The 24991-nt window shown below is 58.8% G+C and overlaps 1 protein-coding gene across 4 annotated transcripts in view; it reads right to left on the reverse strand.

The window, feature by feature from the left end:
- Positions 1 to 9074: 9074 nt before the first annotated feature.
- The window catches only part of LINGO3 (leucine rich repeat and Ig domain containing 3), a 29694-nt gene continuing 13777 nt past the window's right edge, over positions 9075 to 24991 (reverse strand). For 3 of the 4 annotated variants that reach the window (XM_021528262.3, XM_021528263.3, XM_077788786.1), the window contains 2 exons: positions 24707 to 24810; positions 9075 to 13445 (listed from right to left, as the gene is read on the reverse strand). In XM_021528262.3, coding sequence (XP_021383937.1) covers positions 11598 to 13412 — 1815 coding nt within the window. In that variant the 5' untranslated portion in view covers positions 13413 to 13445; positions 24707 to 24810 and the 3' untranslated portion in view covers positions 9075 to 11597. Of the gene's footprint in view, positions 13446 to 13599; positions 13805 to 24706; positions 24811 to 24991 lie in introns of those variants that run through there. The other variant, XR_004149286.2, reaches the window with a different exon arrangement.

Consider the following 24991-nt stretch of genomic DNA (forward strand, 5'->3'; position numbering starts at 1 on the left):
CCAGGGAATGGTCCCGGCCCCGAGGCTGCCAGAGCTGCAGGAGCGTTTGGACAGCGCTCTCAGGGCTGCTCAGGGTGGGGCTGTTGGGGGGTCTGGGCAGGGACAGGGGCTGGGCTGATGATCCCTAAGGGTCCCTCCCCACTCAGGATATTCTGGGATTTCTTGGTGGTGGCATGACCAAGGGAAGGTGTCCTTGTTTTGCTCAACAGGCTGGCGCAGGGCAGAACTTCTGCTCTGGTTATCTGGAAAAATCCCTGTTCTCCTCTGTGATGTGGTACCTGTGCCACGTTCTGCTCTCCACAGGGACAGGAGTGTGCAATGTGCCTGGTCCTGCCTCCAAGGGATGTTTTGGTGACTTTGGATGCTCCTTGCAGAAGGGGAGGGGGTCACCCACGCTGGAAACCAGAACTGGGGGGCTGTGGATCCTTGGAGCTGGCGGCCTGGGGCTGGGCAGGAGCCACGGGAGCGGGTTTGGCTTTGTCTCCCCGGGATGAGGGGCTGTGCCGTGGCCTTTACTGCCCTCTGGGAGCCGCGGCAAACACTGCAGGAGAGCCTGGGACAGCAGGGCTGGGCTCTCCCGGGGCGCCTGCAATGAGATCTGAGCCCCATCTCTGTGCCTGGCAGTGCCCGTGCCAGGGTTGATGGGCTCCAGCCTGGGCAGGGAGACTGCACTGGGACATTTGGGTGCTGCTCCAGTGGGAGCAAACCAACCCTGGAGCTGGGACTGAGCTGCTCCCTGCAGGGTCCCAGCTCTGGTTTGTTTTTGTTTCTTGGAGCTCAGGGACTCCTAGGAGGAATCCTCCCCACTCCAGCAATGCCCCAGGCTCTGCTGACTGTCCCGTGGGCACAGCAGACTTGGGGAGGCTCTGTCCCACTGTGTGCACAGCCCTGCTGCTGGCAGGTGATGGAGTCACTGAATCATGGAACTGTTCAGCCTCCTAAGACCATCGAGTCCAACCATCACCCCATCACACTAAACCATGTCCCCAAGTGCCACACCACACACTGCTGGAACATTTCCAGGGATGGTGACTCCAGCACTGCCCTGTGCTGATGCCTGATCACTCTTTCAGTGAAGGAATTTCTCCTGATACCCAGCCTGGGTGGCTGTGAGTGGATTAGTAATTGCTGAGGAATAATTGAAATGACCTTCACCATGCTGCTCCCTCGACATCCGTGTGGATTTGGGGACTGAGTCCAGGTCCCATGTGCTGCAAGGTGTTTCACAGCAAGGAGCAGATGCCACAGCCCTGCCTTGGTGCCCATGAACTCACCTGAGCTGTTCACCAGAGCCCATGGAGGCTGTCCTGGGTAATCACCACCAGGAAGGGCAGTTTGGCTTTGTGTTCCCCTCTGGAGCCATCCCTGCACTGTGTAATGCTGGCAGAGAAGCACATAAAGGACCAGGGTTTGAGAGGCTCAGCTCCAGGTTTTATTGAAGCTGTATTTTTCCCTTTAAAATGTCGTATTTATTAGTGACTGTGCCACAAATTGTCTCTGGGAAGCACAGGCTGAAGGAGCTGTTGTTTCTCCTCTGCTGTGATGGGTGGTTTAGAGTATTATTTAAAACAGCAAAAACCTGGTGGCTGCAAAAACGCTCTGAGGAGGTTTTGTTCAAATTCTGAACCCCATAAACTTGGGATTATCAGCCACTAAATTGGTGCCTGGGGTTCCCATCCAGCTGCCTTTCTCCAGTTCTGATAAACCAGACTTAGAGTATCAAGCAAAAATTTTCTGAGGGTATAAACCCACACTTAGTGGTTTTACACACGTCATCATCCATGGCCTAAGGGGGGAGTGGGTTTAGGTTTGTAGAGCTTTCCCAGCAAAGACCTGCTGGGATTTCTTAGGAACTCGTGGATTTCATAGAATCACGGAATGATTCTATGAAAGGACCCTAAAAATAATTTCGTTACAACTCCCCTGCCATGGGCAGGGACAGGTTTGGCCAGGCCCTTGTGAGCTCTTGGCTTTGAGGAGACCTTTGGGTAGGCTGTACTGGGGCTTGGTTTAGGGAGCATAGAGAACCTCGGTGACCTGGTAAAGCGTGTGTTCAGTGACCCCCTGGAAGTATAGGCAGCACAGCCACTCCTCCAGGCTGGGGCTGACCCTGGCCCCAGCTGAGTTCTCTGCAAACCTCAGGAGCAGCAGAGCCCTCTTGACCTGCAGCCAGCTCTGGAGCAGCTTGAGGCTCTTCCTGCTCCTGGCAAAGAGCTCCTGGCGTGGCCCCCAGAGCAGCACCTGCAGGATGCCCCTGGCCTGCTGGATGGACACCCTCTGCTGAGGCTCCCTGTGCAGGAGCAGCGTGGCCAAGCGCTTCAGTCCCGCCGAGTAGATGGACAGCGAGGGGATTTCGGGAACCCTTTTGCTTCTGAAGCCCAAAATGTTCTCCAGGGAGATGTCCACGTGCAAGATCTGATAGATCAGCCTGCACACGTTCAGCTCAGCTGCTGCTGGAGGGGAGGGTGCAGAGAGAGCCTGGCTCCAGTCCTGCTCCTGGCTGCTGGAACAGGGTCTTTGCTTCTCTTGCACCTTGAAGAAGCTGCTGATGAGCAGCCGTGGGAGGGACAGTCCCAGCGGCTCCTTCTGGCTCTGGGGGGGACATGGGCACTGCACCAGCAGCAGGTTCTCGGGGCACAGGTCCCCCTGGGCCACGTTCTGTCCCCGGAGGTGCTCCAGCCCCATGCAGAGCTGCAGGAGGAGGAGGCAGCTCAGGCGCTCGTAGTGCCCAGGGCTGGTCCTGTGCAGAGTGTGGGAGCCCTTCACAAAATCTGCCAGGGTCTGCTGAGGAACCTCGGCACAAAGGAGCACCTGCAGGACGGGCTGGGGGGCAGAATAGGCTGCTTCCTCTCTGGAAGGGCCCTGCCTCTGTGTTCCAGGGATTCCTGGGAGCACCAGCTCCCGAGGGAGGTGGTCGGTGAAGCGGCCGAGCAGGCGCTGGATGCTGCAGTGTGTCCCCAGGGAGCTCTGCACCCCCAGGCTGGAGCAGCACGGCTTGGGGACCTGCAGGGACACACAGGACAGGGCCAGCTGTGCAAGGACAGAGCCTTGATCTGCGCTGGGCCACCCTGCCAGCTCAGGGCCACCAGCCCTGCTGTGACCCACACATGGCGCTGGGGTCCCCCTGCACCCTCTGAACCCCGGAGTGGAGCCAGGATGGCTTTGAGCAAGAGCTGGGACATGAGGGGTGGGGCAGCCCCCAGATGGGCTGGGCTCTCCTGGGCAGCCAGCTCTGCTCCAGCCTCTCCTTTGCACGTGCTGGCCCCTCTGGCTGAGTCGGCAGGACATGTCCCCCAGAAGGGCCGATTTTGACGTGTCCCTTGACCCCAGGGGAACTGTCACCCTCATCACCCATGCCCTGCCAGCACCGTGTCATCCAGCAAATGCAGAAGTGGCTGCAGGAAGGGGAAGTGGCCCCAGTGTCGTGTTCCGTGGAAAAGCCAACGCTCCTGGGTCTCCTGGCTCCCTCTGCTCCACCCAGGCCTCTCACCCCGATTCCCCCCTTACCTTGGCTGCAAACTGCAGCTGGCTGTGCTCGAAGGTGAAGCCCACCCTGAAGTACCAGGCGTCCCCGCTCTGGCAGCAGGGCTGGGGGTTCAGGACACTGAGCGCTGCCCAGCGCTTCCCCACCAGCTCTGCCTCCAGCAGCTGCTGCCTCTCCTCGGGCCCCACCAGCTTTTCCTGCATGAGAGCCGAGAGCCGGGCCAGGGAGGCCTCCTGGCACCCCAAAACCACCCCACAGACCCCAGCCGGGCCCTCCAGGAGCTGCCCCAGCTCCCCGTCTGCTGTCCCAAATGTCAGCTCCTTCAGGCTGGCTGGGGGGGCTCTCTGGGGGCTGCTTCGGGCCAGCGGCTCCCCCAGGCTTTGGGACTTGGTCAGGGGCTTCTTGGGTGCCCAGGAGGGTCTGTCCCGCGGGGGAGCCCCCTCCCCGGGCTGCAGCTGGGCCGGGGGGATGCTGTAGAGGATGCTGCCAGCCCGTGCCTCAGGGTCCTCATGGCAGCGCTGGGACGGTCCCGGCTCCGGGAGGGACTCGGCTCGCTGGAGCTGCTTTTTGGGCAGCGGGGGAGGCAGGGGGTCCGGCCCGGGCTGGGGGAGGGGTCTCCCGGCACCTTCCCCTCGGCTGGCCTTGCGGGGAACGAGGTGGGCCCGCAGCTCTCCTGGGGAGGGAGGGACAGACGTGACAGGACAGACAGGACAGAGGAGACGAGCGGGACGGGATGGGATGGGATGGGATGGGATGGGATGGGATGGGATGGGATGGGATGGGATGGGATGGGATGGGAGTACACCACGTTATTCTTTGCCTCCTACATATTTCCAGCCCCAAAGCCACACCCAACACCAGCCAGAGGGGTGACACCGGGGGAGGACAGGGACAGCAGTGCCACTGGCCGAGGTGACACCTCGGCAGGCAGGGGCACAGCGGGGTCCGGAGGTCACTCACCCACGTTGCTGTAGATGAGGGCTGAGCCGGGGGGCCGAGGGGGGCAGCCCCCCGGCGTGTCGGGCATGGCAGTGCCCAGTCCGGGGGCCCTGCACGGAGCCGGGGGCAGCGTCACCCCCGCGGCTCCCGCTGCCTCCGGTGCCGGCTCGGAGGAAGAATGCGGAGAAAAGGGGAAGCAGCGGCCTGGGGAGCCTTGGCGGGGTGGTTTTGGGGAGAAACACGGGGAGTTTGGTGGCCCAGTGACTCCAGTTGCCGCGCTGGGAAATCCTGGGGGTGGGAGCTGGCCCGAGGGCTCCAGACGCACTGGTTTCCACCTGCACGGGACACACCCGTGTGTGCCCAGGGCCCGATGTGTCCTCGCTGGGTGACCCCAGGGAGGCCACAACGCTGGCAGAGGTGTGGGACAAGAGCAGGAGAAGCCTTTGACACCCCCAGCCAAATCTGGAGGACAGGACAGGGGTCTGGGCACAGGGAGGGAGCAGAGGGAGCCCGAAGGAGGAGGCCACTGGGATGGAGCCGCTGGTTTCACTTCCCTGTCCTGGCGCTGGGCTCCGGCTTTGGTGCCACCAGCGATACCGAAACCACGGTGGCTTTGTCTAAACCTCCCCGTTCTGCCGGAGCGTCCAAAGTTCAGCTGAGCAACCCCAGCCGGCGCCCCCACTCCATCCCCAGTGCCCCCGGGACCCCACGAAGCGCTGGGTTGGGGCAGCAGCCGTGCTGAGCCCCTTTGCAGAGCCCCCCGGTACCTGTGCGGTGTCCCTGGCAGCGAGGGGGTCCCACGGGGCTCCAGCTCCACATCCCGGAGCCGCAGCAGCTCCCGCTGCCCATCCCAGCCCCTCCTGGCGCTGCCCATGGCGCGCTCGGGGCTCGCCCCGCGCTCGGCAGGGCAGGATGTGCTTTCAACACCTGCTCGGGTGGCTGAAGGAAGCTGGGGTTTGGCTCAGCCGGGTTTGGCTCAGTTGGGGTTTGGTTTAGTCAGGGTTTGGCTCAGCTGGGGTTTGGCTCAGCCGGGGTTTGGTTTAGTCAGGGTTTGGCTCAGTTGGGGTTTGGCTCAGCTGGGGTTTGGCCTCGCTCCCCAGAAGCCCCCGGAGCCCCCTGGCATCGCTGCGGCCCTGGCCATGGTCACCGTGTCACCATCAGTGCCACCTGTGTCCCTCAAGCTGCTCCTCCTTCCTGGATGGCTCCAAGGATGGCTTTAAGGGTGGCAGCTGCTCTGAGGAGGGGATTTCCCCCCAAACCCCCCTCAAGTCATAGAATTAATTCCCCTTCCTCCAGGTTATTGCTCTGGGTGGGTTGGCAAGGAGGAATATTTTCGTTTTCTTCCACGGACCAAGGTTGTGGGTTCAGTTCCTGTTAGAGTTGGAATTGATGATCCCTGTGCTTCTCTTCCAACTCAGAATATTCCTTATCTGTGATCTGTCTTTTTGCTGGGGTTTCCTGCAGCCATTGCACAAGAGGAGCCCAGCCCTTGGAAAACACCTTTATTTTTGTCTCCCAGATGCTCAAAGTGCACCAAGTGACCCAACTCAGCTGGAAAATATCGTCCCATTGGTGTCATGAAGTCACTTTTTAAACACTCTAAACCCGAAATATTTCAATATTTCCTCCCTTCTAGTCACTCTTTTGAGTTATCAGTGGTGCCACTGTGGGTGCTGTGGGAAGGCAGCTGCAGGATTTCTCCTGGGGGGCAGCGAGGTTGGGATGAGAAACGTGGGAAATGTGGGTTTCCACGAGGAAAGTGGAAAATGTCACTGCTTGAGCCCCAGAACAGCAGGACCCCGGATCCAGACACCTCAGCAGGGCTTTGGGGGCCGGGGTGGGATTTGGGGGGTGCCGGGAGCCCACAGCTCCCTCCCCGTGTATTTATTTCTGTATTTCCCAGGGGGGTTGTGGCTGTTGGCTGGGGCTGGGGCCGTTTCTGGGTGCTGAGGCCGTGTGTGAGAGCTGATAAAAAACTCCGTGGGGCTGAGTCACGCTTGGATCCAGCTCAGGGAGGAGGAGCAGGGCTCTGGGAGGGGACAACGTCCACCCCACATTGCACCAGCAACCCAGACTGGTTTGGGTTGGGAGGGACCTCAAAGCCCATCCAGTGCCACCCCTGCCATGGCAGGGACACCTTCCACCATCCCAGGCTGCTCCCAGCCCTGTCCAGCCTGGCCTTGGGCACTGCCAGGGATCCAGGGGCAGCCACAGCTGCTCTGGGCACCCTGTGCCAGGCCTTCCCCACCCTCACAAAAAAATTTGTTAGAAGCATCACTGTTTTTTCCCTAATAAATAAAATTACCTTTAAGAAGCACCAGAAAATGGTAGGAATAAAATTCTAGAATTCCTGCTATGCCTGTGACCCTGCCAAGCTGGACAGAAGTGGGCAGGGAAAGAGGGACAGCCAGGAACTACCTTTTGGCTGTGAAATTCCTCATTTGTCTTATTCCAACCAAGGAGAAAATGCCAAGTTGAAAAGCCACCCAAGCCCTTAACAAGGACACCCGTTTCCTGTTGCCAACCTCTGCAGGACTGTGTAAAATGCGGATTTAATGGAGCATCCCTGAGTCCTCTGGTGGGTTCTGCTGCCTGTTCCAGGTGGATAAATCAGCTGCAGGACATGGTCCTGATGGCACTGACAGCATTTGCAGACTGGTCCAGGAGCTGCTGAGCCCTTTCCCCACTGGATTTTGGGGGACTGATGCAGGGAAGCTTTTCTTAGCTCCAGCCTCTTTAGTTTGTAAGGAAATTGGATTTTCTTCCCAGTGGGAGATAGGATCTTTAAACGCAGCCACTGGAAAATTTTCTGGCAGTTTTCTAATTGCCTTTATTTATTTTTTTTTTCTGAGTTTTTTTTTCTGTTTGGGTTTTTTCTTTTTTTTTTTTTTTTTTTTTTTTTTTCCATGACATCACTCAGCAGCCCGTGGGGCTGTGGGGACGCTCCGAGCTCAGCTCAGGGTGGGCTGGGCTGATCCCTGGTCCACTGAACCCACCCGGGCGCTCTCTCAGCATCTCCATCCTGCAGCTCACCCCCAAAAGGAGCAGGGGGTCCAGCCCCGGCTCCCACGGTGCCCCCACACCCCGGGCACGGGCAGGACGTGTAACCTCGACCCTGAGCCACGAAACGCATCTTGAAGCAGGAAATGAGAGCAAAACCCCAATTTCCTCCCTCCGCCCGCGGCAGCTCTCGCCCGGCCCGTGGGGGCTGCAGCCTCGCGGGGGTTTTGGCAGCCAAGGCCGCCGCTCCTCGTGTGATGGGCAGGGAGCCGGGAGCCTCCCCGGCCCCAGGGTGTGTGAGGGATGGGATCCCGGGCTGGAGCGGCCCAGGGCTCCTTTCCCCAGCAGATGGAGGCATTGCTTTGCTCCCAGTGCCAGCCCGGTTCTGCGAGAGCCGGGACTGGGGCTGGCAGGGGACAGGGCGGGCACTGAGCCTGCAAAGGGACACGGGGGGATTTGGGGAGGGGCAGTGACCCCTTTGGGGAGGACACGTGTCCCCCTCAAACATAAAACTGGTGCGAACATAACCCTACCCCATGGCAGGTGCAGCTCACGGGGATGTGGCATCTCCGAAGGGTAGCAGGTTAAAATAATGATGTTTTTACCCCAAAAAACAATGGATGGAATGGTTTAAAATATCTGTGTTTCAGTGCGGATGTACTCCTGTTTGGAGTCTCCAAGCACAATTGTGCTAATATATAGAGGGACCAAAAAAAATCTGCTTTTTTTGGTAGTTCCTGCAGTTGCAATGGGTGATCTGGTCCATGGGAACAGTTTGAGTTCGGGACTTTCTGTAATCTCTTGGAAGCCCTGGATGCTCCAAGGCACCGTTTTCACAACTTTTTTTCCAGCTCCTCTTTCTCTTTGGCCAAGGGCACCCCGGGCTGGCTGAGCCCGTGGTGGGGACAGCGGTGGCAGCCGTGCCAAGGGCAGGGGTGGCTTTTGGGGGGCCAGGCTGTGCCCTGGGGCTGGGAGGATGGGCAGGGCACTGGAAGGGTCACTCTGTGGAGGAGAAACCCCCTCCCTCCCCCTCCTCACTGGCTCCTGCCCCACAGCCCCACTGCAGTGCCCACACCGTGCCTCAGTTTCCCCTGGCATATGCCCAATTTTCCAGCACCATCCAAAAATTTGGCTGCCTGTGTGTGCCTGTGCACATCTGTGCACTCTGGGGTGGATGTGATTCCTTTTAACCCCGCCAAATCCCAATTTTCCTGCCAGCACAACTCGAGGTTCTGCCTTTGCACCCTCCACTTTCAGCACACCCTTCTAAACACCGAATTAATAATTAATAATTGATTAATAGCAGCAGCAGTTTGTTAGCACACGTGCATTAATCATTTATTAGTTATTAATATGGACTTTGGTACCCTTGAGGAGGTGGTTTCAAATTGTTTATGTGGGGTTTGTGGGACTGATGGTGGGGATGGACTCAGGGGCTGCAAATCCCAGCAGAGCTCCGGGAAGGGGGAAAGGTCTGCTGGAATTCCAGGAGCTTCCCAGCTTGCAGCAGGTCTGGAGAGCTCCAAGGTGTGAATTAGGGGGCTCCTGCCCTTTCCAGCTCCTGCTCAGGCTTTGCCCACTGATTTTGCCTTTTCTTATTGAGGCATATGGGGAAGAGAAGGGGGATAAAAACCCAAATGAGCCACAGAACTTCCTTTTTTCCTTTTTTTTTTTTGTTTTTGTTTTGCTCACAAATACATCTCACATGCTTGTTACATAGAAAACTGTGCCAGGTCTGCACTGCCCTTGGCTCCCACTGTGAGGGTCCATGCCCGACCCACTCCCACCCCACTCCCACCCCCTTCCCAAGGTTAAAAAAACGCCAGACACCAAACAGGACCCTGGTAGGACACGGCATGCACGGCTGGGGGCGAGGGGCACCAGGCATGCAGGGCCACGGGGACAGCTGGGGCCACGGCAGGGATGATGGATGGATGGATGATGGATGGATGGATGGAGGGATGGATGGATGGATGGATGGATGGATGGATGGATGGATGGATGGAGGGATGGGTGGATGGATGGATGGATGTAGCTCAGGGATGGATGGATGGATGGATGGATGGAGGGATGGATGGATGGATGGATGGATGGATGGATGGATGGATGGAGGGATGGATGGATGGATGGATGGATGGATGGATGGATGATGGATGGATGATGGATGGATGGATGGATGGATGGATGGATGGATGGAGGGATGGATGGAGGGATGGGTGGATGGATGGATGGATGGATGGATGGATGGAGGGATGGATGGATGGATGGATGGATGGATGGAGGGATGGATGGATGGATGGATGGATGGATGGATGTAGCTCAGGGATGGATGGATGGATGGATGGATGGATGGATGGATGGATGGATGGAGCTCAGGGATGGATGGATGATGGATGGATGGATGGATGATGGATGGACGGATGATGGGTGGATGATGGATGGAGGGATGGATGGATGGATGGATGGACAGACGGATGGATGGAAGGACAGATGGATGGAGGGATGGATGGATGGATGGATGGATGATGGATGGATGGATGGATGGATGGATGGATGGATGGATGATGGATGGATGGATGGATGGATGGATGGATGGACGGACAGACGGACGGATGGATGGACGGACGGATGGATGGAGGGATGGATGGAGGGATGGATGGATGGATGGATGATGGATGGATGGATGATGGATGGATGATGGATGGGGGTCACCCCGTGGCAGCAGAACAGGGTTAGGGGGATGTTCTGAGCAGCCACTTGTGCCCCACAAAGCTCCCAACCCCTCGGATGCTCCGGTGCCACCCCAGGATGCCCATCAGGGAATGGGCAGCTGCCCCCTCCAGCTCCCAGCCTGACCATCACTGGCTGGAGAAGGGACATCCAGCTGGGGAATATCCCTGCAGGAATAGGGACAGAGGTGGCACCTGCAGCAACCCCAGGGTGCACATGGGAGGAGGAAGAGGAGGAGGAAGCAATGAATTCCCTGGATCCTCCAGGTCACATCCAGGCTCTTCCATTCCAGCTTCATTCCTTCTCCCACACACAAAAATCCACGCCCTGAGGCCAAGCCAGGGCAAGGCTGGGAAGGGGTGGGATGGGAAGGCAGGAACCACTCCTGAGGCAGCAGGAGCAGCCCCAGGGACATGGACTCGTGGTCCTCAGTGCCGGAGGGTGCAGGATCTGGGATGGAGGTGTCAGCCAGGACATTCTCCTGGATTGCTTCTTCCCAGCTTTTCTCTCCTCTTCTTTCCTGGGCTGTAGGGCCTCCCTGTACAGGTTGAACCAGGTCCTGCTCTCCTGCAGATTCTGACTTTGCAACTCCAAGAAAATTAACCCAAAAGTCCTTTTGAACCCATAGGAATCCCAACCCCCCCCATCGGGTGGATGCAGAGACAGGGGGGACCTTGCATTGCCCTGGGGTTGCTCTTCCTGATTTTAATGATCTTGGCCTCATTTTGCCTTTTTTCCCCCCTTTTTTTTTCTTGCTGACACCTCCTCAGAGCCTGGCCCTGGAGGACTGTTATTGCTTGTGCAGAAGTGTCCCCAGGCACCCACATTGACAGATGCTGGATCTTAAATCCACGGATGAAAAGCTCTCAAGGCACATTTGTGCCCGGGAGTGGGGGGGGTCTGTCTTTGCCAAGGGGCTGGGGTTCCCCCCAGCCTGGCACAACCTCCCCAGTCCCGCATCACCCGGAAGACATTTCTCTTGGAAATTCATTAAAAAAAAGAAAATTGAACGAAAACCCCTACCAACAACAAGAAAAGAACCACAAACAACTACCAGGAAAATTTTCTGAAGAGTCCCTTACAAAAAAAGGGAAAGGATGGTGGGAAAACAGGAAGCATTTTTCTCCCAGGCCCAAACACTGTTGATCTTTTGGCTCAAGAAATGCATAGTTGGTAGCAAAAACCTCGCTACATCAGGAGCCCCTGGGACAGCCCCTGAGCCCTGAGGGCTCTCCACAGGGCTGAGACATCGGGGTCATCCCTCCCTGACCCTGAGGTCCCCACGCTTCTGACCATGCTGGCTGTGGCACCTCTGTCTCCAGCCATGTCCCAGCATGGCAAAGTCACTCTGCCAGCTCCGGGACACGGCCGGTGCTCCCACAGCCCTCCCAGCCCCGCTCCCCGTGCCCAGGGCTGCAGAAAATGGTTCTCCTCTGGGAGAGGCTCAGATCATCTTCATGTTGAACTTCCTGGCCCCTCCTTGGCCGGTGGTGGTGGTGGGACCGTCCACCTTGCGGAAGGAATATTCCACGGAGAAGTTGTTCTTGTGCTGCCCCCGGCCGCGGCTCCAGACGAAGAGCAGGAGGAAGCAGAAGAGCACCACGCCCAGGAAAGTGATGCAGCCCATGGCCGTGGAGACCAGGATGGTCTTGAGGTCCAAGGTGAACTTCAAGAAGACCTGGGTGTTGTTGTGGAAGGTGTCATTGAAGTCGCTGAGGTACAAAGTCCGGTTGGCGTGGTGGGCGCCGTCGGCCGGGCGCCCCTTGACCGTCAGCGTGGCGAAGTAGGTGTCGTTGCCACCGGCGTTGCTGGCGATGCAGATGTAGGTGCCGCTGTCCTGCACCTGGGCGAAGCGGATCTCCAGGGTGCCCCCAGGCAGCACCGTGGCCCGCCCCGTGCTGCGGGTGGTGATCATGCGGTGCTGGGGGGACACCCAGGCGATGGAGGGGTCGGGCTCTCCATCGGCCCGGCACAGGAAGGACACGGACTGCCCCTCCCGCGCCGTCACGTGCTGCAGCTTCCGATCGCGGATCTTGGGCTTCTGGCAGGTGAAGTACTCGAAGAGCACCGAGTCCGGGAAGTCGCGCAGGGCGTTGCCCTGGATTTCGGGCGGCGAGGAGCACATGGGCTGCTGCCCGTCGAAGTTGAGCGTCTTCCGCCGCTGCAGGATCCAGAGGAGCCGGCAGTCGCAGGCCAGGGGGTTCCTGTCCACCCGCAGCGTCTCCAGCGTGTTGACCGAGTGGAAGGTGCTCTCCTCCAGCGTGGACAGGAAGTTGCTGGAGAGGTTGAGCAGCCGGATCTGTCTCAGGCCGGAGAAAGCCTGCGGCTCCACGGACACCAGGAGAGCGCCCACGATGTGGAGCTCCTGGAGCCGGATGAGGTCTTTAAAGGAGCCTTTCAGCACAGTGCTAATGGGGTTGTAGGACAGGTTGAGGTACCGCAGGTACACCAAGTTCCTCAAGGCAGCGGCGGGCACGGCTGTGATGTTGGTGTAGGTGATGGAAAGCGAGGTGAGGTTCAGGCCCTGGAAGCTGGTGGGGGACACCTCCTCCAGCAGTGGCCAGTTGTCGATCTCCAGCTGCAGGAGATTGTAGAGCTTCTTGAAGTTCTGGTCCTCCAGTGCAGAGATGCTGAGGTGCCGGAGCCGCAGCACCTCCAGGTTCTGGAGGTAGGACAGCGACTCGGCCGAGATGGAGGTCAGGTTGCACTTCTCAATGGTCAGCTGCTCCAGGCCCAGCAGCCCCGAGAAGGCGCGCTGGGAGATGTACACCAGGTCGTTGTCACCCACCTCCAGGCTCTTCAGGTTGCGCAGGTCCTGGAACATGTAGTCCAGCAGGATGACCAGCTTGTTCTCGCTGATGTCCAGCAGGGTCAGATTGGTCAGCTTGGTGAAGACCCCCGGGGGGATGAGCTTGAGCTGGTTCCCCCGCAGCCGCAGGGTCTGCAGGTTGAACAGGTTGCTGAAGGCGCCGGGCTCCACATTGGAGATGATGTTCTCGCTGAAATCCAGCTCCTCCAGCAGCGGGTACGGCGCCAGGTCGCCGGGGTTGAGGCAGCGGATGCGGTTCTTGTTGAGCTCCAGGACGCGGGTCTCGGTGGGGATGCCCTCGGGGATGGCGGTGAGGCGCTTGCGGTGGCACAGCACCGAGCGCAGCTGCGGGGCGCACTCGCAGCGCGCGGGGCAGGCGCCCGCCCGCGGGGACAGCAGGACCACGTGCAGGGCCAGCACCGGGAGCCACCATGTCATGGTGTGGGGCATGGTCTAGGGGCTCACTGCTGTTCTGCCTTGTGCCTGTGACAGGGAGAGAGCCGAGTCAGCGGGGCAAGGTCCTACCCGGCCCCCCAGATCACCTGTCCTGGAGCTGAGACTGGGCACTGCTCCCCAAGCCCGTGGGGCTGGGGAGGCCCTGACGTTCCCCCCCTTGCACAGCCCCCTGAATATCAGGCTAGCCCAGAGGTCTGAGGCTGTGAGGGGAGGAATATCAGGAGATGGCAAAGATTCCCAAAAGAGGCTCTTACCCCAAAATATGTTGGTGCAGCTCTCTTTATTCTGTGATGTCCATGGGGAGAGCGATGCAGAGGACGAACAGGAAATGTCAGGGGTTTATCCAGGCTTTGGACAGGGTGGGCTTCCCTGGCTCTCCACCAGCCCTGTCAGGGCAGGAAGGAGGGTCCAGGGTTATCTGATCAGAGCCACAGGGTCCCGGGGAAGGGGAAATAGAGTGCCCATGAGCTCACTGTAACAAGGCCCCAGTCCCTCCAGGAAACCCTCTGGATCTCTTCCACCTACCGTGCAACCTGGGGATCCTGCCCTGCGCAAAGCCGGGATAAACGAGCCTCACTCTCCATCAGAACAGGGAAACTGAGGCAGAGGGAGAGGTCTGTGAGAGAAGCCAGTTCTGCAGAGCCTCTGCTCCCACTGGCTCAACCCTCCCTGTGCGCCTGACGGTGCAGGCACGGGTGGAGGGGGTGGTGAGCACCCCGGGATAATGCACAGACACCCCCAGGGCAGGGCAGGAGCAAGGAGGTGCTGGCAGAGACATTGCCAACTCGTGGGATGACACAGGTGGGATGCCCCATTCCCTCTGCTCCTGGTGTGAGGTCTCATCCAGTGGCACAAATTACCCCCAGGCCCCCGGCTTGGAGGGGTCCTGTAGGACAGGGGACGTTCGGTGCCACATGTAGGGCCTGGTCCCCGTCCCTGTCCCTGTCCCTGTCCCCTGTTCCCTGTCCCTGTCCCCTGTCCCCTGTTCCCTGTCCCTGTCCCCTGTTCCCTGTCCCTGTCCCTGTCCCTGTCCCTGTCCCTGTCCCTGTCCCCTGTCCCTATCCCTGTCCCTGTCCCCTGTCCCTGTCCCTATCCCTGTCCCTGTCCCTGTCCCTGTCCCTGTCCCTGTCCCTGTCCCTGTCCCTGTCCCCTGTCCCTGTCCCTATCCCTGTCCCTGTCCCTGTCCCTGTCCCTGTCCCCTGTCCCTGTCCCTGTCCCTGTCCCTATCCCTGTCCCTGTCCCTATCCCTGTCCTTGTCCCTGTCCCTGTCCCTGTCCCTGTCCCTGTCCCTGTCCCTGTCCCCTGTCCCTGTCCCTATCCCTGTCCCTGTCCCTGTCCCTGTCCCTATCCCTGTCCCTGTCCCTATCCCTGTCCTTGTCCCTGTCCCTGTCCCTGTCCCTGTCCCACCCTCTGGTCTGGGAGCACAGATTAGGGTGGCCCCCGCAGATTAGGGTGGCCCCGGCACAATCTTTGCCGAGGAGGATTAACCCCGCGGCGCCGTGCCCTGGCTGCCCTCCTTTCTGCCCTCCTTTCCAGGGATTAGCACTTCGCTACTGCTTTCCCTTTTCTTTGCTTCCCCTTTCCCACTCCCTGTCCCCAGCCGTGCCCCAAATCTGCCAGGCTGCCTGGAAACGCCACCGCAAACTCCTCAGCCACCTTTCCTTAATGAAGCACAGTCATTAACCTAATTAAGTGGCAGAGATGCTCGGTTGGGGAGCTGTGGGGTGTTTTTGAGCCTGGCAAGAGGATATTGGGGGTACCAAGAGCAGAGCCAGCCCCTCCAGCCACCCCTGGGGAGGTGCAAGGAGTGGCACTGACACCTCCATCATGGGGGGGCTTTGTCCCATGGCTCCCACAGCACTGGGACAAACTGGGGTGCAGACCCCGAGGGGTGGTTCCAGCCTTTCTGACCTCCAGGGAGCCCCTCTCACACTCCCGTCTGCCCCTCGGGGCACCCCAAACCTGTCTGTGGGAGCCCAGCAGGATGTGGGGTGAGGGAAGAGGACGATGTGACATCTGTGGCTGCTCCAGGCCGTCGAGGTTGAGCAGTGCTCCACCTCAGTGCCACTGCAGGTCCTCAGTGCCTAAAGATCCCCAAAAGGCCCATCTTGAGGTGGCTGCTGCTTGGTTTAGGGGGTGACAGGAGAGCGATGGGGACCCCAGATCCCACAGAGAGGTGACACTGATGGAGCAGGGTCAGCAGCCCAGCATCTCCTGCTCCTCACACCCACTGTGCTGATAAAGGACACCAAAGGCTGATGTCCCTCCCTCCTGTCCCCATGGGCTGGTGGCACATGGGCACAGCCTCAGGGGGCTGTGACTGGCTCTGTGTGCTCAGGTCTCGGGGAAGGAGGCAATCTCCATGATAATTTCTTGTCCTGATCCTGTTATCCCAGAGCAGCAATCTCTGGGATTAAACCCATTGCTCAAGTGCAATTTTGGAAGGACGGGAGATGATCTTCAAGGAGCGTTTGGACAGCGCTCTCAGGGCTGCTCAGGGTGGGGCTGTTGGGGTGTCTGTGCAGGGACAGGGGCTGCACTGATGATCTCTGAGTGTCCCTTCCTCTCAGGATATCCCAGGGTTCTGTGACCTTTTGCAGATGTGTGGATGTGGCACTGAGAGACAAATGGTGTCCTTGGCAGTGCTGGGCTTGACCTCGATGATCTTACAGGGATTTCCACTCTCACCAATTCTATTCTGATTCTATGACACCTTTTTCCTTCATTCTCTGTGCGTGTCTTAATTTTGCCACATTCTCCTTTTTCTTCCAACGAATCAAACCAAGAGGGAAGCGTCACCATTTCACACAACCACAGCATGAGCAGCTGGGTGAGAGGGGGGTGGGCCCACCGACCCCACTGCTGCCCTTGCCCCTTTCTCCCCTCTCCAGCACTGCTCAGCTTCACTGCTTGCACCAAACCCCCTTTGGGGACTGGACACCCCAAATGTCACCTGGACACTGGAGGTGCTTGGCAGCCCCTGCTTTCCAGGAGAGCCACTTTGTGAAGGTTCTGCCAGGCTGGTGGCCCCAGGAACCTGAGCTGGTTCAGGGGTGAGGTGGGGCAGCTCCTCTTGGTCCCCCTGGTTCTGGAGGCCCCACTCTTGCTCTGCCCTGGGGCTGCATGAGAAGGATGCCCCCAAGCACAGCCTGCAAACCCACAGGACAAAACCCTCCCCATTTATTTTGACACTTTTCCATCCTATTCAGTGTCTCTACACTAAATAAAGGTACACCTTTAATGGTGCCCCCGTGCCCACCATCCCTCCCTGCCAGCACTGGGGGGATCCAGCCCTTCCCCTCCCTGCCTGAGGCTCTGCCCCGTGTTCATTATGGATGAGCCCGGGGTAACCCAACTCCACTCCTGGTTCCTACTCTGGCCACCTGATCCTCTAAGCAAAGCTCCAGCCCCACTGGAATTGCTTTTCCCTGGCAGATGGAGAGCGGGAACCACAGCCCTGGGCTCAGCTTCCCTCTCCAGAGCCAGAGCATCAGCCAGCCCTGCAGCCCCCAGCCCTGGGCTCAGTTTCCCTGTCCATCAGCCAGCCCTGGGCTCAGTTTCCCTGTCCATCAGCCAGTCCTGGGCTCCCCTTCCCTGTCCATCAGTCAGTCCTGGGCTCCCCTTCCCTGTCCATCAGTCAGCCCTGGGCTCAGTTTCCCTGTCCATCAGTCAGTCCTGCAGCCCCCAGCCCTGGGCTCCCCTTCCCTGTCCATCAGTCAGCCCTGGGCTCAGTTTCCCTGTCCATCAGCCAGCCCTGCAGCCCCCAGCCCTGGGCTCAGTTTCCCTGTCCATCAGCCAGTTCTGCAGCCCCCAGCCCTGGGCTCACCTTCCCTGTCCATCAGCCAGTTCTGCAGCCCCCAGCCCTGGGCTCACCTTCCCTGTCCATCAGCCAGCCCTGGGCTCAGTTTCCCTGTCCATCAGCCAGTTCTGCAGCCCCCAGCCCTGGGCTCACCTTCCCTGTCCATCAGCCAGCCCTGGGCTCAGTTTCCCTGTCCATCAGCCAGCCCTGGGCTCAGTTTCCCTGTCCATCAGCCAGCCCTGCAGCCCCCCAGCCCCACCCATGGGTGCTCCAGTGACCCCACAGCAAACCCCACAGCTGGATGAGCCATTCCCTGCAAATCCAGGCAGACCCGAGGTCAGGAGCAAGGCTGGCTCTGCTGGCCCCCGGCCATCCTGCAGAGGAGCAGCACAGCCCCTGTGTCCCCGCAGGGACAGCCGGTCCCTCTCTGAGCCGGGCGGAGCCGGGCTCTTCATTAATAGCTCATTACGGCGATTGTGCAGCGCTCTCCGGGCTCTCCCGGCCCCTGGGGAGCCAGGGCAATTAGGATCCAGAGCAAGGCCTAGATAGAGGCTCTTCTCCTCATTTAATTTGTTTTTAAAAATAACAAGCTTGCTGCATGCAGCGCTGGGGACAGAGCCAGCAAAGCCCGGGGCTGAGGGGCTGCGACAGGGGAAACAGCAGAGCAATTTTGGGACAATTTGACAATTTTGTGAGCCCCTGGAGCCTTCCCTGCTTCATTCCCTACTTCCCCACCAAGATTTGTGACTATTGAGCTTGTTTTGTCCCAGCCACCAGCAGCACAGAGGAACTGCTGCTCTCCAGCCACCCTGGCTTGGGGCTCCGCAGGGAAGCTGTGGCTGCCCCTGGATCCCTGGAAGTGTCCAAGGCCAGGATGGACAGGGCTTGGAGCAGCCTGGGACAGTGGAAGGTTGGTGGAATCAGATGGTTTTTAAGGTCCCTTCCATCCCAAACCATGACTCCTGCAGGTGGGATTTGGCTCCCCCTCCGCCCTTCAAACACCTCCTGCTCCTCTGCCACAAGCTTGGCCCTGCCAGCTCTTCAAAGAGCAGCTGCTCCTCATTGGCCATTATTTCTCCCTTTTTGTGAATAAAGACCAAAAAATCAGCCCAGGTTGCCATTTCCAGGTTCCTCTGCTCAGACATCACATGAACACAAACACCTCAGTCAGAGCAAGGTCTTGTTTTATCCTTCCCATGACGTGCGGGATGTAAAATGCTCCTGCTGAGCCCCTCTCGTTCCAGCACCCCATTGCTGCTGCTCCAGACCCATGGTGGGGGCCAGGGGCAACCAGGGGTTGCTGCTGCATTTTTCCAGGGATGCAGGGAACCCCGGGAGAGGATGGAGACCCCAAAGCAGGGAGGGAGCAGAAAGTGACGGTGGGATGTCCACCCTGAAAACATCAACAGGGGGATAACCCCAGTGCTCTGTCACATGGGCATCAGGGAGCTGCCAGTGCCAGTGCCTTGTGCCAGTGTGTCCCAAACTTGGCATGAGACAGGAGAGGGCTCCTACAAACACCAGCAGCAGCCAAGTGCTGTTGGGAACACCCCGAGCGCTGCCCAGCCCTGCCTGGCAGCCGAGTGCCCCGCGCCATCCTCGCTCCCTGGCTGCTGTCCCCAGCCTGGTTCTGTGCCAGGGAAGGCAATGCCAACCATGCTGGGCTGTGCCAGCATCCTCACAGACACTGTCACCCTGCTCGGCCCTGGCCTGGGGTTGGGGTGGGATGCAGTGTCCAGGCACCCCTGCAGTTCTCCCCAGCTCACTGACAGCTTGCCAGGATTGCTGCTGGACTCCCCTTCAGATCAAGCCCCTGTGCTTCCCTGTCCTGGGGTGTGACCTGGAGGAGATCTCGATTGCCAGGAGCAGGACTTGGCTGGATCAAGCAGGCTCCATGGGCTTGAACCTCCCCGAGCTGCTGGCAGGGGCTCGGAGCAGAGGATGGGGCACTCGGGATCTGATGCCAACAATTCCCTGGCTCCAAGCTCTGCCCATGGGGAAGGGAAAACTGCAGCCAGAGCTGCCCCAGGACAGAGCTCCTCCAGACCTGAAGAGGAGCCCAGGCCCCAGTCCTGTGCCAAAGCCCTTCCAGACGTCTGCTTCTTCTTCCCTGCTGGAAAACCCCGAGCCCTCAGTCACACCTTCCAAAAGCACCCTTCCTCCTGAAATGGCAAAAAAATGAGGGTCCCCGGGGTCTGCTCCATGCTCAGCTTCACTGGTGACACCACCCACACTGATGGTGGCACCAGGGGTGCTGGGGATCCCCTGGGGGTGCCTTGGCATCGTTCAGAGCTGGCAGAGCCCAGTTTGATGCCCAAAGTGAGCTCAGGGAATCCAATTGTGTTTTCCCAGCTGTTGCTGCAGCTCACAGCAGAGCAAGGTTTCCAGGGGCACTGAAATGAAGACCAAAGGTGACCTGGGCCACCCTCCAAAAACAAACCAAAAGCTCCTGCAGCTTTATTTTAGCCCTTGTCTCGAGTCTGCAAAGTCAGTGGGTTTGGAGCCACGCTGAGCTTGGCCAAAGCCCAGAAAAGACAGGGGGGCATGGGGAGGAGAGAGATGATGGGGAGGAGCTTCAGGAGCATCCCTCGGACCTTCTCTGGCTCCTGGTGTGACACCAGCAGGCTTCTCCCTCTGCACAGGGCAGCAGAAACATCCTGGCTTATGCTGGGGTGTGGAGGGGATTAAATCAGAGCTGAGACAGAAACAAAGAGGCAGAAACTGGAGGGTCAAAGGAGGCCAGGGATGTGCCCAAGCCTCAGCTCTGGTGATCAGGCAATTAGCAAGCCAAGCATGAGAATAAATAATCCAGCTGAAACAGGGAGAGCAGGACAGAGCTGGCAGTAAGAAGGAAGGAAATCAATCACCAGACCTAATGGAGAATTATCCAGGAGAGAGAGTTATTCCTAATCCCATCAGGGGCTGGCTGGGAAACAAATTCTCCTGGCTCTGTGGCTCTCAGCACGCTTTTCTGGGTCAGGGCTGGGCTGGGCAGGCAGGAGGGCAGGGCTGGAGGAGCAAAGGGACAACCAATGGCTCCAGGGCATCTTGCTACCCTGCAGGACCTGGCGAACACCTTGAGGGTCCTCAGGCCAGCAGGTGACCAAGTGGCCATCCCCAAGAGCCCTGTGGTGTCCGTGCTCCTGCTGTCACCCTCGTGTCCCTCTCAAGCTGCTCAGGCAGAAGCAGATGTTGCTGGCACAGCATGGGAATGGGGAGGGAGCGTGGAAGGAGCTGTCTGTGCAGGAGCCAGGCGGTGGCTGGGTCACCACAGAACGTCCCCGGGTGTGACTCCAGGGACAGCTCGAGAACATGAAAAAGCCACAGAAGGGAGTTATTTTGGTGAGTGGCAGCTGCTGCCTCTCACGAGGCTCCTCCTGCTCAGCAGCCCCAGGTCTTGGGGCAGCCAAGCCAGCGCTGGAGCAGCTCCCAGGGAGGCAGGATCCGCCCTTCCTTCCCAGCAAACCTGGTGTCTCCACGGTGTCTTCCCACCCCAGCATCCCATCCCGAGTCCCCAGCAGCTGTGGCCACAGGACTCCCCACTCCTCTCCCACGTGGGAACTCCCAGCCCTCGCAAACCCCAGAACCGAGGATTCCCTGACGAGCCACGGCACCAAGGAGACGACCCGAAAGAAGCCACGGCTTATTTTTAGAGACAACCTTATGATTCCTGAGCACGTGGCCCAGGCAACACTGCACAGGCAGCCCCAGATTGGCCGCAATCTGCTTTTCTTCTTGACAGACATCATGTCTGAATCTCTATCTCCACAAGATGCTCCCAGGAGAGGAGACATTTAGAGACGACCACAACGCACAACATTTCTGAAAGGTCACTGCCTGCACCAGGCTGTGAGGAGCCGAAGCCACTCATCAGCAACAGGGGCTTTAGGGAGGTGTTTAATATTCCATGAGCATCTCTATTTCTCTACCAAAGTGGATAACACTTCTAAAAGTAGGGGAGGGGGGCAGGGCAGGTGGGTGCTGGGCTCGTTTCCACCCAAGGTGGGCTGGCTGAACCACCAGTCAGAGCTGGGAAATGGTGGCTGAGAGTGAACCTGACCCAGATCTCAACAGCCTCAGAACCTGCCAGACCAGAGCAGAGGCTGAGCTTGACTCCCCCTTTTCAGCTGCATCCCAGACCACCCAGCTGCCACCAAGCTGTTCCACGAATGCCACCAGGAACCCTGGAGCTGAACCCCACACAGGGCTGTGGTCCCTGCATGGACAGCAGGGGCTCCTTTTTTGAGGGTTCAAGTGAGAAGTTTGAATTTGCAGAAGCCCATTAACATCAGGGGCAGGATGAGGAGGGGCTGGGAGGCAGCTGCAGGGTGACTGCCCATGTCCCACAATGCCAGGACTTCCTGGTGTTGTCCCATCCCAGTCTGTTACCAGGACTGGGTGCCGGCCACAGCCCCCACGGTGTCCTTATCCCTGAGCACCAACCCAGCCAGCAGCAGGGTGCCAGCCCAGGTCTAGGAGACTCCCACTGCCAACCCAGCTTTGTCCTCTGCCACCAAAGCTGGGCTTTGCCAAGGTCCCCATCCAAGCCCAAAGGTGCCCATCCAAACCAACCTGTGGCCAAGCTTGCCCAGTCTCAGGTTTCTCCCCAGCCTGGGAGTGGGCACAAGGAACCCAAACCCCTGGCAGCTGTAGTGTCCATGTGACATTTGTTGCTGCTGGAGGTACAAACCACGAGCCCACAAGAGCCCCAGCAGCACAAATGTGACAGCCAGGCACAGAAAAAGCAGGGCCACGCTCCTGGCAAGGGCTCCTGCCCCCAAAGAGACACGAATACAGAGCATTAAATGAGAGAGGGGAATTTGCTCCTTCCCCTGCAGCTGCCTCCCCCTCCTGAGCTCATCCCTCACCTTCTGCACCGAAACAGCCTGGGAGCAAACCGAGGGCAGCGTGGCTGAAGCCATGTGAGAGGGGACAGAGGGACTGTGCCAGAGCCTGGCCAGGCAGGACATCCCCAGGCACAGCACCGGGGCCGTGGTGGGGACACCTCCGGGGGTGTCCCCTCCTGCTGGGGGGACACATCACCCCCAGGGGCTCTGAGCAGCAGGGAGGACGTGAGACCTTGTCACAGGAAGGGACCCTGTGCCTTTGCTGCTCCAGCCCAGCAGCTCGGTAAGAATGGAGGTGCTGGGGCAGGAGGATGAATGAGGGAAGAGGAAAGCAGAGGCACCATTAGGCACCTTTCAGAGCACTGATGGATGACACTGCTCAGGGGCGTGCAGGGCGCTGGGATGCTGACTGCAGCCACCCCCAGTGCCAGCACTGGTCCCAGGCTGGCCAGCAGTGCCCAGCAGAGCCCTGCCCTGCTGCTGGACAGTGATTCCTGGTGATTTCAGTGCCAGCTGCCTCCCACGGGCTTTGCCCCAGCACACGACCTCGTTTGTCCAGCGGGCCCAACCATGCCAGCCCTCGTTAGATCAGCTCGTTCATTAAGCTCAGTGCTTCAGGAACGCTGGCCTGAGCCCCTCGGGGGGGCTGGCACATAAATCACCCCCTGATTGCTGTCACTGCCTGCCAGTGCTGGACCTTTGATGGCAAAATCTCCTAATCCCTCACCTGAGCTGTGGTGACACCGATCAGGGCAGTCCCTGCCAGCCCTCCGAGCTCCTGGATAAAACAATGGCTCTTTGCAGCCTTGACCCACAGGGAAGACCTTGTTCCTGAGGGCTCAGCCCCATGGGAGCCTTCATCCATGGCAGGGGTGCCCAGCAGGGCCAGCTGCCCTCAGGAGAGGCAGCCTGGAGTCCTGGCTGCTCCCTGCACCTCGGCAGGGTGATCCATCATTCCAGAGGCTTTAATCCGACTGGACTGCTGGACATGTGGGCAGAGGAGCAGACTGACAGGCCAGACTGATGGACAGCTGCCTGCTCCAAGGCCAGCAGGGACAGGCAGCCGTGGCTGGGAATCAGCCTGGTCCCAGCAGGACTGCTCAGCTCTGCAGAACCCGGCTCGGAGCTCTGCAGGGGAAAGGGGCAGAGGTGGAGCCCCCAGTCTGCTGGAAACCCTGCTGGAATTCCAGCCAGGAGCAGCACGGAGTGACAGCTTTCCCTTCCCCTCCCAGCTCTGCTCAGCATCAGTCCCGGGCTGAGAGCATTTTTTAAGACCTGTCTACAGCTGCTGCTTCACTGGAGATTTTATTGCCAACCCAATTATGATCATGGGAGCAGCGAGAGCAAAATGCCACTACGGGGGTGACATCCCAATCCATCCCTGCCGCGCCGGACCAACCCCTGAAATAACCCCGGAGAGGGGAGGGGGACAGGGGCATTCACCCCAGATCCCTCCTGGCCTTGCTGCTCAGATTCCAGAGGGGCCCAGCAGAGCCTGGGGGGGTCCAGCTGTGCCACCCCCAAAACCCCCGGGCTGGAGGATGGCAGCAGTGACATTTGGAGCGAGACTCGCTGGCGTCAGGCCCCAGATCTGCGGCTGCAGGGCATCAGCTGGGGCCGGAGCAGCTGGAGAGCAGCTCCCTTCCCATGTGCAGCCCCAAGAGGATCCCAAAAGCCAAAATCTCCACGGGGGAAGGGAAAGGGGATGGCAGGGCCATGTGCCTTCACTCCCTGTCTGGCACCTGGACAGCAGAGCAGGGGCAAAGCCTCCAGAGCTCCTCTCTGAGCTGATGAGCTCCCAAATCCCAGGAAATCCACCCAAACCCCAAAGCACAGCTGCACACGGATCCTGGCACGGCCAAGGCTGAGGGCCCAGCAGTGTCCAAGGCTGGGGTCCCACTGCTGCCTGCTGTGGCATTCACATCCTCTGGACACAGAGACATAATTCTGTCTCTCAGGAGAAGCAGAGAGAGAAGAAGAGAAAACAATCTTTATCTCTGCTCCTTTGTTTTCCCCATGTGGAATGTGGTGTGGAGATTTTTTACCTGCAGTGATTGCTGGCTGGATTCTGGTGAAGGATGTTTGGGGTCAGTGACCAATGGGATCCAGCTGTGTCTTAGACTCTCAGCAGAGAGTAATGAGTTTAAGTTAGGTAAGTAAGAAGTGAGTATGTAGAATAGGATAGTATATCTTTAAATAGTATATCAATGTAATATAGCATAGTTTTAATAAAGTTTAAAAATTGAAATAGTTTTAAATATTTATTTAAAATAAATATCCCTCAGCCTCCTGATCTGGAGCCAGACATCATCATTTCTTCCCTGAATCCGGGGCTTGCTGCATTTTTTTACTGCAGCCTGCCACCAACCCTGAGCAAGTGCCTGAGCTCAGCAGCCCAGAGCTTCACAGCACAGCTCTGCCTGAGTGGCTTCTGGCTCGTTCTGCGTGGTGACAACAGGCTGGAGATCTCCCAGCTGCTCCAGGGACCCACGTCCAGCCGAGGGCTGCTGCTGCACGAGGAGGTGGGGACGAGGAGCGGGCAAATGCCACCAAGCAGGGCTGGCCACGAGGTTAAAACAAGCTGGATTTTGAGTGGCCCAGTGCACAACCCCCAGTCCCACCGGAGCCCAGGGAGTTCTCACCGTTCTGCACGTCCGGGGCTGCTCCGACATTGGGATCTGCTGAGACATTGGAGCCTGGCCATGTTCAAATGGAGAAGTGTCCAGCACAGGCAGCCTCGGCTCCTCTGCACAGAGAGCACAAGGAGAGCACTGTCAGTCACCTTCCCCCCGTGTCTGCCACAGAAATCCCAAATAAACCCCTCCAAAGTCCAGGGATGCACTTCCCAGAGAGAGGGAGCATCCTCAGTGCTGCTCCAGCCAGATGTGTGACCTGACCATTGCAGCTTGACTGGTTTTATCTATAAA

Source organism: Lonchura striata, chromosome 28 (genome assembly GCF_046129695.1).
Source record: "Lonchura striata isolate bLonStr1 chromosome 28, bLonStr1.mat, whole genome shotgun sequence".
NCBI lineage: Eukaryota > Metazoa > Chordata > Aves > Passeriformes > Estrildidae > Lonchura > Lonchura striata.